The sequence below is a fragment of the Schistocerca serialis genome, chromosome 2 (assembly GCF_023864345.2).
Source record: "Schistocerca serialis cubense isolate TAMUIC-IGC-003099 chromosome 2, iqSchSeri2.2, whole genome shotgun sequence".
In the NCBI taxonomy this organism is placed as follows: Eukaryota; Metazoa; Arthropoda; class Insecta; order Orthoptera; family Acrididae; genus Schistocerca; species Schistocerca serialis.
The window spans coordinates 1048239151-1048255859 of NC_064639.1; the positions used below are offsets into that span (position 1 = coordinate 1048239151).

Below are 16709 nucleotides of genomic sequence, written 5' to 3' on the forward strand. Positions count from 1 at the left end.
ATTAGGTCGGTTTTGGTTGGAGAGACTGGTGGTAAAATAAGTGTTTCCATTGCAAGGATCAGGAGAAACAGAGTAGGTATTTGACAAGTCCAACATGGCTAAGAGCTGCCCGAGATTGTGGTCATGTGTGCGTGAGGTGGGCTTGCATGTGTGAAGGTGTGCACGTTTTCTTTTCTAAAGAAAGCACTGGCTGAGAGCTAAAAGTATAGCAGTAACTTCATTGTGCATGTCTGCCACTAAACATCTCATCTTTACCTATGTAGCAATCCATTCTTTCCTTACTCTTTGTCAGATAGGACCTGTGGTTTTAAAATTCAGGCCTTGCTTCAGGAGTTATTTAGTATTTACTTTGTTACTATTTAATTAATAAAGTGCCTTCAGTGCTGCATTGTCTATGCCTTCTAATAAGTATTTTCCATTCATATTTCTTAATATGAATATATCACTTGTCTGTCTGACTTCTCTTTATTAATAAAATACCATAAAACACTTACACAGCATGAATTTATGAAGAAAAAAGAACTTTTTTAAATTTATTTTTCAAGAAGCCTAGTACAGTCTTTTCTCTCAAGTTCTGTTAAAAATGTTCTTACTTTTTATTGGAACATTAGTAGCTATTAACAATAATAATCATTATGTCATAATAGATTTTGCTTGAGGAACTATTCAGTTGGTCAGTACTGAATAGTTACAAATAAATGTTATAACATAAGAAAAACAAAACACTGACATTTACAGTTGCAGTGTGTAACCCTCTTCAAATAAATCTAGCAGCCATTCTTAGGAACACCACACACTTTTCTCTTTGCAACCTATAATAAATTGGACTCCACATTGATACATAATTACAAAATAAATATTTTACAATCGCAAATGCTATTTACAGTTCAGACACATTATTTGAAAAAAAAAAAAAATGCTTCAAATAATTCTACAGTTAAATGGCAAATATCAGTCATCAATCATACTGCTATGCCTTGATCGTACCAAATTGAAACTTCCAGAGCGACTAGCTAATGCTTCTGTCCGAACAGTAACATTTTCAAACATGTTGTCAACAAGTGCAGTTTCTCCAACCACAGGACAAGCTTCGTTCAATGAAATGCCATTTTCTGACCTTTCAGAATCTAGTCTTTCATTAATAACAGAAACAGCTTTAATGTCAGCAAGGGGACACACTGTTGTGGACAAGATACTTACATCATCTGACAGAGATGCACTGTGTGAATACATACTATTCTCGCACATCCCTGGACCAGGGACTCCAGGTGTTCTGTTCTGTTCCAAAGTTAATACAGTATTTGGACAAGAGACATCATATTTTTCAGTCATATCCACTTCAACATGGTTGCTGCCTTCATTGGCTGTTAAACTGTTACACAAACTGTCTACACAGATAGATTTCAACACTGGTGATACAAGGATACTACTAACAACATCACCATTCACAGTTTCTTCTTTTAAATCTTCATCGTGTTGTGTGCTGTGCCTTTCTCTCATTACTTCACCTGCTAAGTTTCCAGTACTCAGCTCTGATGGTAACTGAATTGCTTGTAGAACATCAGCATCATCATCAGAACAGATAGGAGCAGGACCACGAGCTTGCCAATTCTGTAAGAATTTCTTCTGGCCTTCATCAGCTGAACTGGTTGCTTCAGGCTCTTGCACCATAGCATTATGATATTTATTCTTATTAGAAAGGATGGGTTCAGAGCCAACATGGCCTAAGTTTCCACAGACTCTTTCCTCACGGAAATCTGAAACTGTTTTCCTGCCATCCTCTGACTTCTTCATCTCATGGTATTCATCTAAGCCTTTATCTAAGGAATAACTGAGAGTACTGGGTGTAGTTGACGATCCACCAACATGAGTATCACTTCTGGCAGTAGTGCCATTCTGGTGGACGGAACAAATTACTTTTGACTGCGCAGGAACCTGAAAATGAAGTTCTGTGCTGCCCATTGATTTTGATACCCTATGCCCTTTTCGAAAAACTGTTTGGACACTTCCAGGTGAACTTATATTTTGGGAGGAGCTACGAAGATCCAATGAGGAACTTGACACTGCATGATGGGTTATGTCAAAGCTGAAAAGAAACGAAACATATTTTAAGAAACCTGAAATGCCGACATCTCATTTATTATATTTATTTAAATATAAAATGAAAACCAGTTAGCACATTTTACACAAACAAAAAGGTATCAGCACACTAAAATACAGTTACTCTGTTTCAAAATCCAATTAACAATAAACATTAGCTTACTGACCTATTTGTTCTAATGTAACATCCTAAAAATTTTAGCAGGTTCATATAGTTTAATCTAATGGTACTCAAAAATTAAATTTAAATCTAACCTATTTCAGGATCTAGTGGTCAATATTTGAATCTATCAAATATCGGAGTCTTTGTAACAACTCGTAATGTAAGGGCATATACATTTTAAAGTTTTCAAAAGAGCAATATTAGCAACTGTTTTCTGGAAAAGTACCTAGGCTACAGATTTGAATCACTTCTCCCACAATATAACTAACAAAGTGTCCACCATAAAAAAAGATATTTTTGTGTCCTCAGTCCATGGCTGAAGGCATCACTACCAAGACATCAAAAAGCCTGAGCACTTTCATCAGCTCAAACTTCAGACTACTCATGAAAAATCAAGAAAGACAACCAACCACCAACATCCAGGTCCTAGAAAGGGATAATACCAGTGCATGGTCAACAGTTGAGATGGTCAGGACAAGTTTCCTACTTGAGGCTGCTTCCCCCAGTGCATTACAGAAAATGGTTCACAGTACAAAACACCTGTCGGGCACCTATGTGGTACTACAAGATGCAGGTTAAATATATTTGAAATGACTAATGTATAGAGGACAAAGTGAACAGGAAGGTTCCATCAAGTAATAGGTTTGTTTATAAATAACTCATCTGCTACCAGTCACGATTTTCTTTATTTTTATTTTTCGCACGACGCGTTTCGGGAAATGATTCCCATTCTCAAGTGCATTTTTTGTGTTTGTTATGCCATGTTGTCAATGTGTGAGAGTCTGCTGTATTTAGTTGATTTTAAGTTTCAGAACCATTTATAATAAATTAAATCAGGTTCCACCAAGATTACCATGACTGTCTTCTACAACCAAGTACTCTGTCATCTCTCATTCATTACCAAATTGGAATTTATCTCCACCTACATCTACATGGATACGCTGCAAATCACACTTAAGTGGCTAGCAGAGGGTTCATCGAACCACCTTTACAATCATTCTCTATTATTCCAATTGCGAACTGCACACAGAAAAAACGAACACCTATATCTTTCTGTGCAAGCTGTGGTTTCCCGTATTTTATTATTATGATTGTTGCCCCATATGCAGGTTAGCATCAACAAAGTATTTTCACATTCGGAGGAGAAAGTTGGCGATTGAGATTTCATGAGAATATTCTGCTGCAACAAAAAACGCCTTTGTTTTATTGATGTCCACCCCAAATCCTGTATCATGTCAGTGACACTCTCTCCTCTATTTTGTGATAATACAAAATGTACTGCCCTTCTTTGAACTCTTTCAATGTACTCTGTCAGTCCTATCTGGTAAGGATCCCACACCATGCAACAGTATTCTAAAAGAGGACGGACAAGCATAGTGTAGGAAGTCTCTTCAGCAGTTCTGTTACATTTTCTAAATGTCCTGCCAATAAAACACAGTCTTTGGTTAGCCTTTCTTCCCCACAACATTTCCTGTGTGTTCCTTCCAATTTAAGTTGTTTGTAACTGTAATTCCTAACTGTAATTTACAGCCTTTAGATTTGACTGATTTATCGTGTAACTGAAGTTTAACAGATTCCTTTTAGCATTCATGTGGATGACCTCACACTTTTCATTATTTAGGATCAATTGCCAATTTTTGCACCACACAGATATCTTTTCAAAATTGTTTTGAAATTTGTTTTAATATTCTGATGACTTGACTGGACAATAAATGGCTGCATCATCTACAAACAACCTAAGATGGCTGCTCAGATTATTTCCTAAACCATTTATATAGATTAGGAAAAACAGAGTGTTCTCACAATACCTTGGGGAATGCCAGAAATCACTTGTTTCACTTGATGACTTTCTGTCAGTTACTATAAACTGTGACCTCTCAGACAGGAAATCATGAATCCAGTCACATAACTGAGATGATATTCCATAAGCTTGCAGTTTCACTACAAGCCACTTGTGTGGTACAGTGTCGAAAGCCCTCAGGAAATCTAAAAATATGGAATCTATCTGAAATCCCTTGTCAATAGCACTCAACACTTTGTGTGACTAAAGAGCTAGTTGTGTTTCACAAGAACTGTGTTTTATAAACCCGTATCGACTTCCAAATATGCATCTTCATGTTCTCTTCGAGGTAATTCATAATGTTTGAACACAATATATGTTCCAAAAGACTGCTGCATATCGACACTAATGATATGGGTCTGTGATTTAATGGATTACTCCTACTACTTTTCTTGACTGTTGGTGTGGCCTGTGCAACTTTCCACTCTGTGTGTACAGATCTTTCACCAAGTGAGTGGTTGTATATGATAACTAAGTATGGGGGTATTCCATTAGCATAGTCTGAAAGGAATTTAACTGGTATGCAGTCTGGACTGAAAGACTTGCTTTATTTAAGTTGCTTCACTACTCCAAGGATATCTACTTCTAAGTTACTCATGTTGGCAGTATAGTAAGTTAAACAAAAAAGACAAGATGTTAAAAACTTGGAAGGTATGTATATTTTGATATAAGGCACAGGCCATGACAAACTGCTCCATTCCCATTAAATGTCCCACTATTACTGCCTTTACTTTCAATGTCCTGTTTCCAAGACACCCATATTGCTTAAGTCCTTTAAAATTAGTGTGTTCTGGAGATAGGTTTACAAGGTTTCCATCAACTTCCAAATATGCATCTTCATGTTTTCGTGCTACTACACTGCAGCTAATGATGATTACATCCTTATCCAAGCAACGATTGACTGCACAGTCACAGATACAATATATGCGTACTATTTGCCGCTGATTGTCATCTGTGGCATTCATGTATCAGTGGTTTCAATTGATGGAACATATACTGTAGCTTCAGTCTGTCAGCTCACTTTGAAGATAGCTGAAAGGCATGCAGCTAAAGTATTATAAAAAGAAGAAGAAGAAGAAGAAGAAGAAATGGAGCTGCACTCCTGAAATTTGAAGGATCAACTTTCAAATGTTCCTTTTTTTTAATATTTGCAACTAGACCCTAACTTGAATATTCCTTCAATAGTTTATTCATTATTCTGTTTATACCTGTTTCATTTGAGGTGACTGAATTCATATGTCTGCAAATGAGAGAATATATGGATAATTTTGCTTATTTACATAGCCCCTTTTTCAGTTTTCTTTCAAGAGTTTCTTGAACATAAATTTGAATCAAGAGGGATGACTAATGAAATTTTTATTTTGTATAGCTTGTATAGTTCTTTCACATATATTTTTTAACTTCAGATTCATCCAAAACTTTTGGCAATTATACGGTGGTACAATGTTGTTAGCTACTTTCCCTTTAAATGGGAATCCACATCATTTCTAATTGTTTCTCAACTTGCCGCCTCAAGACAAACATATTATGTAGGCATGACCTGCTGGCTCATAAATCACTTTATTCTTCAGTATCTTATTTTTCTTTCCAATCCTCTTTTTTTATTACCCTGTGATCCAACTTCACTATAGAGTTACTGGCACAACTAACAAGTTCTACTACGTACAGTTATCACAACCTTCCTCGTAGTAAATAATTTATTCCAATTTTCTGGAATGTCACTGTTTACTGTCAAAGACTTATTAGAAATTCATAAGAGTACATCTGCTTCAGTCTCTACTAACTCGATAAGCATATCAACAAACAACTTTCCTGCTTTTATTTTCTTTTACAGTTTTTGTTATACCTTCATGCCAACCATATGGAAGTAATGCATGTCATAAACAATCCTTTTCATGTTGTTATCTTTAAACTGAGCAAACTGGCCACTTTCATAAACAGTTACTTCACTATCATTTCAACAGAACTTTCCAGAATCTTACACATTGCATTCCAGAAGCTATTCATTGAACTCATTGGTAGTGTTACCTGCTACAGAGCAGGAAGTAAGAAATGTAGTGCACAAGTTAAAAAAATAAAAAATCTCCAGGCTTAGGTGAAGTTCCATTGTGTGCACTCAAGCATGCATAGACAGCATAAAAAGAGCCTTAACATACATTACAAATGAATCATTCAGCTGAGTACTTTACGCAAGCCAGGGTTCTGTCATTACACAAGAAAGGTCATATCAAAACAGGAAACTATGACCACTTTCATTATCACATTTTCAAATGTAACAGAGAAAGTAACGATAGACTTATGGGCCAACATAATAAATACAATGAAGAGCCAAAGAAACTGGTACGCCTGTCTAATATCGTGTAGGACTCTGCAAGCATGCAGAAGTGCTGCAGCATGGCATGGCATGGACTCAACTAACGTCTGAAGTAGTGCTGGAAGGAACTGACACCAGAAAACTTGCAGGGCTGTCCATAAATCCGTAAGAGTACAAGGGGCTGGAGATCGCTTCTAAGCAGCATGTTGCAAGGCATCCCAGATATTGTCAGTAATGTTCATATCTGGCAAATCTGGTGGCCAGCAGAAGTGTTTAAACTCAGAAGGGCATTTGTGGAGCCACTCTGTAGCAATTCTGGACATATCGGGTGTCACACTGTCCTGCTGGAATTTCCCAAATCCGTTGTAATGCACAATGCACATGAGCGAATGCAGGTGATCAGACAGGATGCTTACGTATGTGTCACCTACGAGAGTCATATCTAGACTCATCAGGGGTCTCACATCACTCCAACTGCACAACCCCACACCATTACAGGGCCTCCACCAGCTCAAACAGTCCCCTGCTGACATGCAGGCTCCATGGATGCATGAGGTTGTCTCCATACCTGTACATGTACATCGTCTCCGTACCTGTACATGTACATCCGCTCAATACAATTTGAAACGAGACTCGTCTGACCACGCAACGTGTTTCCAGTCATTAACAGTCCAATGCCAGTCTTGATGGGCCCCGGTGAGGCGTAAAGCTTTGTGTTGTGCAGTCATCAAGGGTACACAAGTGGGCTTCTGAAATCCCACATTGATGATGTTTCAATAAATGGTTCGCACAATGACACCTGCTGATGGCCCAGCATTGATACTGCAGCAATTTGTGGAAGGGTTGCACTTCTGTCATGTTGAACGATTCTCTTCAGTCATCGTTAGTCCCATTCTTGCAGGATCTTTATCCGGCCACAGCGATGTCTGAGATTTGATGTTTTACTGAATTGCTGATATTCATGGTACACTCTTGAAATGGACATATGGGAAATCCCCACTTCATCATTACCTTGGAGATGGTGTGTCCCATCACTTGTGTGCCAACTATGACACTCACTTAAATCTTGATAACCTGCCATTGTAGCAGCAGTAACTGATCTAACAACTGCGGCAGATGCTTGTCGTCTTATATAAGTGTTGCCAACTGCAGCACCATATTCTGACTGTTTACATATCTTCGTATTTGAATACGCATGCCTATAACGGTTTCTTTGGCATTTCAGTGTATAAATTAGTAACGAAATCACAACTTGGATTCAGACAAGGCAGTAAGTAGTACACAATCAGCAATAGCGGAAATTTCTAAAAACATAATAGAGACACTGGATAGAGGTGGCAGATTTGATCAAGGGGATCAACATGATAGACTACAAAATACTTATTCATGAATTAGAGGAACTAGGAATATGAGGGGTAGTAAACGAGCGATCCCAGTTCTTTCTCATGAAACACAGAGATATAGAAATATCACAGACTTATAGAAAACTTGAATGCGAAAAGAAACATTCTTCAGATGCTAAACATAGGAGTCCCAAGGGGAGTATTGGCCCAATTGTATTTTTTTATCCTATATTTATGAATTCCCAGAACATGTCATGCAGGGAGAAAATTGCAACATTGGGTGCATTCCCTATTTTGCTGCAAGTGAATAATCTGGCATTACCTAATACATCAGGAAATTTTAGATCCTACAATACTGTCGCTCTTCCAGATAAAAGCCATATTTCAGCACAACAATGTTCAGTCACAAAAGTGAGCAACATGCAACATCTTATTCTGAGAAGGTCAGGTGTACCACTGCTTCCTTAGTCTGCACATATCCTGACACATTCCCCATTCAAAGTCTGATATACTAATGAATCCATTAATGGTGGTTGTGGTTCATTGCTATGGATTATATTTCTTTAAGAAATATAGCAATCAGCCACTTTTTATATAACTTTATTTATGCAAAGAGGCATTTCGGGTTTTTGTCCAACTGCAGTTTGCATAATACTTTGTTGAAGATGTAAATGTATTATGCCTACTGAATGAAGGTAGGTGAAAACCAAAAACACATGTTGGCATAAATAAAGTTATACAGGGTGTTACAAAAAGATACAGCCAAACTTTCAGGAAACATTCCTCACACACAAAGAAAGAAAAGATGTTATGTGGACATGTGTCCGGAAATGCTTACTTTCCATGTTAGAGCTCATATTATTACTTCTCTTCAAATCACATTAATCATGGAATGGAAACACACAGCAACAGAATGTACCAGTGTGACTTCAAACACTTTGTTACAGGAAATGTTCAAAATGTCCTCCGTTTGTGAGGATACATGCATCCACGCTCCGTTGCATGGAATCCCTGATGCGCTGATGCAGCCCTGGAGAATGGCGTATTGTATCACAGCCGTCCACAATACAAGCACGAAGAGTCTCTACATTTGGTACCGGGGTTGCGTAGACAAGAGCTTTCAAATGCCCCCATAAATGAAAGTCAAGAGGGTTGAGGTCAGGAGAGCGTGGAGGTCATGGAATTGGTCCGCCTCTACCAATTCATCAGTCACCGAATCTGTTGCTGAGAAGCACACGAACACTTCGACTGAAATGTGCAGGAGCTCCATCGTGCATGAACCACATGTTGTGTTGTACTTGTAAAGCCACATGTTCTAGCAGCACAGGTAGAGTATCCTGTACGAAACCATGATAATGTGCTCCACTGAGCATAGGTGGAAGAACATGGGGCCCAATCAAGACAATGCCTGCCCAAACGTTCACAGAAAATCTGTTGCATGTCAACACAAGCACCGAAGTCAACATTACCTTCCTTCAATTGGGCCAACTGGCGGTGAATCGAGGAAGTACAGTACATACTGACGAAACTAAAATGAGCTCTAACATGGAAATTAAGCATTTCCGGACACATTTCCACATAACTACTTCTCTTTATTTGTGTGTGAGGAATGTTTCCTGAAAGTTTGGCCATACCTTTTTGTAACACCCTGTATAAAAAGTGGCTGGTTATACAGGGTGTACCATGAAAGATGCCTGGGAGGGGTCTATGGGTCACGCTGTGTGTTTACCGGCTGTTGCTGCTGCGTCTGCTGGTAGGCAGTATGCATAGTTATCAGACACCAGTACCTTGCGCATGGCCCCTGCACTGTGCGACTGAGTGTACTGGTGTTTTCTTTCTCTCTCTCTCTCTCTCTCTCTCTCTCTCTCTCTCTCTCTCTCTTTTGTGAAGTTTAATCCCTTCAAATATTCTTGCTGGACATCGCTGGGCCCAGCCTCACACAAAAACACTGCGCAAATGTCTTCTACACTGTGCGACGGAGTGTTCGGGTGTTTTGTTTTGAGTTTGTTATCATGTTTCCATTTGGTATCGTATACACAAAGGATCAATGAATATTTCTTGTGTTGAACTACACAAAAACTGAATTGTATGTGGTATGTTGGCATGAATTCATATGAAAATTTCCTGGTGTGAATGTTTCCAATGATCTGATGATACGCATATTAGTGAAGAAATTTCAAGAGACTGGATCTGTGTTACACAAATGAAGGCTAGAAAATGTAGTGTTTTAACTGAAAATAAATTACACGAGATAGGGGAAGCCTTGGAAAGAGGCTAGTGAAAATCCCTACACCATTTGGCACTTCAGATTGGTGTGTCAAGAGCAGCTACTCACATACCTGTGCACAAACTGAAACTGAAACCATACAAAATTACAGTAGTGCATCAACTGAGGAACTCAGACACTATTGCTTGACATTATTACAGCAGCTGGCTGTTACAGTCTATGCACGAGGAGAAAGCTGATCCTGAGATGCCTCTTTTTTATTTTTTATGGAGCACAGCTGCATTTGTCAGGGTACATAAATTCTTAGAACAATTGACAATGGAGCTCCGAAAATCCTCATGAATTACATCAACAACTTCTGCACGAGGTGAAAACAGGAGTGTGGTGAACAATTAGTGCAAGACAAATTATTGGAGCAATCTCTTTTCACAAAAAAATACATTCTGACAGGTATGTGAGCAATATACTGCAGCCTTTTTTCCAAGAACTAACACCTTACAAATAGATGTATGGTTGTTTCATGCAGGACAATGTAAGACCACATGTTGCCAATGTTTTTATGCCATCACTACAAAGTATTTTTGATGACAGGATAGTTGACTGGCCTCTTCATTCTCAACATCTAAATCTGTGCGATTTTTACCTTTGGGGAATGTTAAAATGCAAGGTGTATGCAACCAACCCCCACACACTTGAAGAGTTGGAAGACAAGGTTCGGCTAGCCATTTCCATGATTTCGGCAGCTGAAATTTGAGAAGTGTTTGTTACTATGTTTAGGAGATGTCAAGATGTTCTTACCAAAGAGGATCATCATTTGAGCACCTACTGTAAATAAAGGTAACCTTAAGTTAATTAGACAGCAACATTGTTTAAGTTTAACTCAGGGGAAGCACACAGGCAGCCGCCTACTGGCAGATTAGTGTATGAGAGTCGGGCATGGCGGCAGCCAGAGGCCATGCCGCGTGACCTGTGGACCCCTTCCTGTCGTCTTTCGTGAGGCACCATGTGTATTTCTTCATGTGACATTTGTCCAAGATATGAAAAATGATGATGCTTTGCAGATGAGCATACAAAATTCAGTGAGGTGAGGGAGATTCACCAGGGACATATAACTATATTATTAACTTCCATGTTATGATGTTTATGGACTGATTGCAGCTCATAGAGTTCCACAGTTATAAATCATGTACAGTTCTGTGATTGTATTTTACAATCATGTTCCATGAGATAATTTATGGTGTATGTTCCATTTCAGCCACATAAATACATTTCAGTGTATGTCTGGACAGTCAATAATGGCCATAAGCATTTTGTACATTTATCTGACATTTACGTGTAATTTGCAGCAAAATTTACATTGGGCCTGCTTTTTAAAGAGTTTCAGGACAGTCTTTATACATTTCGGATCAGAATACATGATGCTGCAATGTTAATACTTCAAAATTATACACAATCGCAGCTCAATTAAAACTTCCAAGTATCTTAAAGTCACAAAATGTCACCATACCTTGACAGCCATGTGTTGACAAGGTTTATTCAAAATAATATGCTCTTTTTCACTATAAGCATATGCACTGTAAAGTCAGTGATGGTGAAAATGCAGACCATTGTGATAAATCAACTGTTTTACATATATAATTTTTTGACAAATATACAAAGTGAAGATAATAATAACTGGACACTTCAGTTTCATATCCGCTGTCTACTGAGAAATGTAAAAAGCCTGAATTTTGCATAAAAGACTTAAGCACATTAATTATTACTATTCTTGAAGCCTAAGCTAAGACTAACAGCAGGAATTTAAAACTATCAGCTGATGCACGGCACATTTCATAAATGTGACATATGATAGAAAACACACACACACACACACACACACACACACACACATACACAGAGAGAGAGAGAGAGAGAGACAGAGACAGAGAGAGAGAGAGAGAGAGAGAGAGAGATATCTTACAGCAAGTTATTTCCCTGACTGTCATTTAATTTCTTGGATATCCAGAGTTGGCCTCTGTTCACAAAACAGTACAGATCTACGTTGCACTATTTGGTAAGTGAAGCTAAGTTTCATACAAAAAGAAGAAAACTTAAATTAAATAGTAAAACAATTATAAACAATTACTTGTTAGCTCCTGGACCAAGCTGAAGAAGTGCTGCCATGTTTGGTAGTGTGGCTCTAAGATCCTGTGTTGGTAAGCCAAAATACCATCTAAGTTGAGCAATGTTCTTATTTAATAAATAAACACCATAATTGAACTGAAGTTTGTCCTTTCCTCTTGAAAATAATGGGAACCTATGACATGGAGAAATTTTACTGTTACTGCTTGAGGCAGGCTACAAATACTGCATAACTTACTATCTACATCTCTTAAAAACATCATAGCTGCAGTTCTTTTACAATTAAGGGTAAGATATTATAAAGTTCCTCAAAATTACTCAGATACGATGTCAACAACAAAATTATACTCCAGAAATTATCTATGAAGAGTAAAACGCGTGCGCGCACCTACACACACACACACACACACACACACACACACACACACACACACACACGTATGTTTGGGCAAGGCTGGTTCCAAGTATGAATGCTCTTAGGCCACTGTCAGATTTTGTACCACATTGTCAACATGATTAACCTGTACCGTTTCTGTTCTAGACTGCCAAAAACAAAACCAAAATATACCATGCAGGAAAAAAGGAGGAAATGGAACAAAATAAATATGACCAAGGCAATTCATGCCATCAGAAATAGAACTATATACATACACTGAAGTCTGCTAAAATATTTAACATGCCACAGTCGGTGTTGCAAGCATTTAGGAAAAAATTTCACAGAAAATTGAGAGAAAACTTGTATGCAGTGCAGAACTGGGAAAGGAACAAGTGTCTTTCCAACTTCACATAGAAGAGAAATTTTATGTCTTCACATGTGATGCCCTACATTGATTGGCTTACCAGTTGGCGACAAGTAGTAGTCTACAAGGTCCATTAACAAAGAGAGGCAGGAAGGGCTTGGGTCGATCTGTTTTTGCAACATTATAAGAAATGGACAAGAATCAATTGCTTCTATGATATAATGTTTGGGCTATTATATGACTAGTAGAGAATCCTCTAGTGTAATCAGCCATTGTTGAGGGAAAAATTTGAATATATTTGAAGTTTTCTGAACATGGATGATTAAAATCATATGAGGGTCCAATACTAAGCCTGCAATGAATGCTAGTAATTTGTTTTCCTCTCTTGCAGGGTTTGACATTACACTAAACTTATGTGAACTCAGTCAGTTTGTGATTGCTGCATTGGCGCAGCTTAATAACTCACGTCTACTTCTGAAAGATGATAAATCAGTGTCACTACCATTTCAAAAACTTCTTTGTACTTTTATCTATATTTCACTTGCCAGAATGTGTGGCCTGGGACATAGCAATTGGTAAGCTGCACGTTATCACACTTTTTCAACACAAATTTGTAAATCAGGTTTATATGCTACATAAATAGCATTATTTCACAAAGACTACAAAGGTAAATGGTTTGCTAAGAGGCTAAGATTTCACACTAGCATGTGCAAAAAATTTAACTATTTACATTCTTCAAAATAGATTGTGAAAAATTACCGTACTAAAAGGCACGTGAAATAAAATTTAGCAGTTTTCTATTTTCACAAAGCAATTAAAGCTTTTGATGAAGGAATAAGTTCATAAAATGAAGTGGCTTAGTTTTACATACCTTCAAGTGCTTTTACAGAGTGAATATCGGAGAATTTTTCCCCTCTTCCCCAGAGTTGACTGTCGAGTCATACAAGCATGAAGCAAGTCAAACACAGCTGCTCCCAGCATGCCAAGGGACTACACTAAACTATGTGCACCAAAAAATTTGAGCATGCACACACATGCTGCTGTATTAATCTGAAGCACTTTTCACTATGGTAAGTGATGTCCCTACTAACACTTTAACTCAGGGTAGTCAACCTGGTCCATACCACCCACTCGTGGGTTTTCAAGTTTTCATACAATTTTCACGTGAATTATTTGGTATGTAATTACTATTATATGCTTTAACTTGTTGCAACTCTGCTTTATAAATTTTATAATGTAAATATACTTCTCTATTTTATAAATCGCCATTACTGCGGAACTAGTGAGTGGTTAGAAAATTTTACTAGAAACTGAGTGGACGGCAGGGGAAAAGGTTGACTACCCCTGCTGTAACTTGTTTCTAACAAGGGAACCTCCCCATCGCACCCCCCTCAGATTTAGTTATAAGTTGGCACGGGGATAGGCCTTGAAAAACTGAACACAGATCAATCGAGGAAACAGGAAGAAGTTGTGTGGAACTATGAAAAAAATAAGCAAAATATACAAACTGAGTAGGCCATGCACAAGGTATGCAACATCTAGGAGAGTACCAGCTTGCGAGCGCCATGGTCCCGTGGTTAGCGTGAGCAACTGCGGAACGAGAGGTCTTTGGTTCAAATCTTCTCACGAGTGAAAAGTTTAATTTTTTATTTTCAGACAATTATTAAAGTTCAGGCACTCACACATAATCAACTTCGCTCTCCAAAATTCCAGGACATGTTTAGATTTGCTTGGACATATGCAGGATTTGACGGTCTACACACGGAAACATTTGAAAACGTAAAAAACATATGTTTCGACAGAGCACAGGGAAAACTGTGCGACTGTGAAACTATTGCATTCATTTGTTGCAGTTTATGTGACAAACTCTTATGTTTTCATCACTTTTTTGGGAGTGATTATCACATCCACAAGAAAACCTAAATCGGGCAAGGTAGAAGAATCTTTTTACCCATTCGACAAGTGTGCAAGTTAGGTGGGTCGACAATATATTCCTGTCATGTGACGCACATGCCGTCACCAGTGTCGTATAGAATATATCAGACATGTTTTCCTGTGGAGGAATCGGTTGACCTATGACCGTGCGATCAAATGTTTTCGGTTCCTATTGGAGAGGCACGTCCTTCCGTCTACTAATCGCACGGTTTTGCGGTGCGGTCGCAAAACACAGACACTTAACTTATTACAGTGAACAGAGACGTCAATGAATGAACGGACAGATCGTAACTTTGCGAAAATAAAGAAAGTAAAATTTTCACCCGAGGGTGGATTCAAACCAAGGACCTCTCGCTCCGCAGCTGCTTACTCTAACCACGAGACCACGGCGCTCCTGAGCTGAGATTGTCCTTGATGTTGCCTATCTTACACATGGACTACTCATTTTGTATATTTTGCTTATTTTTTCATAGTTTCACACAACTTCTTCCTGTTTTCTCAATTGATCTGTGTTCAGTTTTTCAAGGCCTATCCACTGCGTCAATTTATAACTAAATCTGAGGGGGGTGCGATGGGGAGATTCCCTTGTAAGGAGGGGGGTGGGGTATAAGTTACTCACTCTCTGTCTTTATCTGGTATTTTATCTGATATATGATCCACAATTTTGCTTCTTGATCCAAAATGTATAATGGGGTATCGTAACGGAACTTGCAGAAATACTGAAATCATCTGCACAACATGGGCAACATATCCCAGAGCAACAGAAATGGTGTTTTCTTCATGCCCTGCGAAGTCCTCAGAATTAGGCAAATGGACACCAGCAATTGTGAACTTGTCTGTTGATTCCTGTTAGGATAAAATGGAATTAAGTTTTTCTTTAAAATGACCATGAAGTATTTAGAAGTACTAAATCAAAGTCACAAAAGAATAAACAATAACATTTTTTTGAGCTCTTTTGTGTTGATTTGCATAAAAGTAACATTTAATACTAGATTTCTGAGATCTTCATAGACACATTTCGGAAACACAGGCAAGTAGACCAAGTGAAGTTTACAAGTATATGCTAAAAACCTGATAATGACCCATCAATTTCACTATATAAAATTTAAATTCATGTGAAAATTTTTTATCGTGTAATACCTATAAAAGGAAGGACACAAATTTGCATTTTTCAGAGTGTTAATAGTACTTGATTTGAACTCATTTACTTTTAGAATTACAGCAATAACAATTGCCTTTTATAACGAATGGCATCTACATGAAGGAAGACAGACAAGCCTATATCCACAAGCAATGAAAACTGCAACCAAGCCAATAGCAACATTCTCCCTTTGTTAAAAGTTTACATACTGCTTTGTCAATTGTTAATGCAATTTCATTTAACAAGATTTGTTGCTGAAAGATTTCGTTGTGTATCTTCCACAAAAGCCAGCAAAGAAAAAGAATGAAAGAACTGACACTATTACATGCTGGTAAAAAAAAGAAACAGACCTGCTTAACACAGTATGTAATTAAGGACATACATTTCTCTGTGTGACAGGGCCATTTATCAGTATTTACTCAACAATGGCTGATGCAGATGAACAGTACAGTCTTAAAGTGTACTGGATCTGCAATAATGTGGTTGCTTCATAGAGCAAGATTTCATATTTTTGCTTGTTAGTAGATGAACACATCACAAAAACCAGAAGTTCATTGCCTAATCATTTGTGTACTTATTACACAACATTAATTATTCATCAGTGATTAAAAGCAGAGCACTAATTCTACACAGGCACTTATTTGTAGTAATTTTCTTGAGCCAAAATTCATATATACACTCCTGGAAATGGAAAAAAGAACACATTGACACCGGTGTGTCAGACCCACCATACTTGCTCCGGACACTGCGAGAGGGCTGTACAAGCAATGATCACACGCACGGCA

At 38.0% G+C, this 16709-nt stretch overlaps 1 protein-coding gene across 1 annotated transcript in view; it reads right to left on the reverse strand.

Annotated features, from left to right (window-relative positions):
* Positions 1-504: 504 nt before the first annotated feature.
* LOC126458490 (UV radiation resistance-associated gene protein) overlaps positions 505-16709 on the reverse strand; it is a 104726-nt gene continuing 88521 nt past the window's right edge. Inside the window, exons 7-9 of the mRNA XM_050095584.1 lie at positions 15403-15629; positions 12113-12283; positions 505-2086 (exon numbers count right to left, since the gene is read on the reverse strand). Of these exons, the coding sequence (XP_049951541.1) occupies positions 952-2086; positions 12113-12283; positions 15403-15629 (1533 nt within the window). The 3' untranslated portion in view covers positions 505-951. The remainder of the gene's footprint in view (positions 2087-12112; positions 12284-15402; positions 15630-16709) is intronic.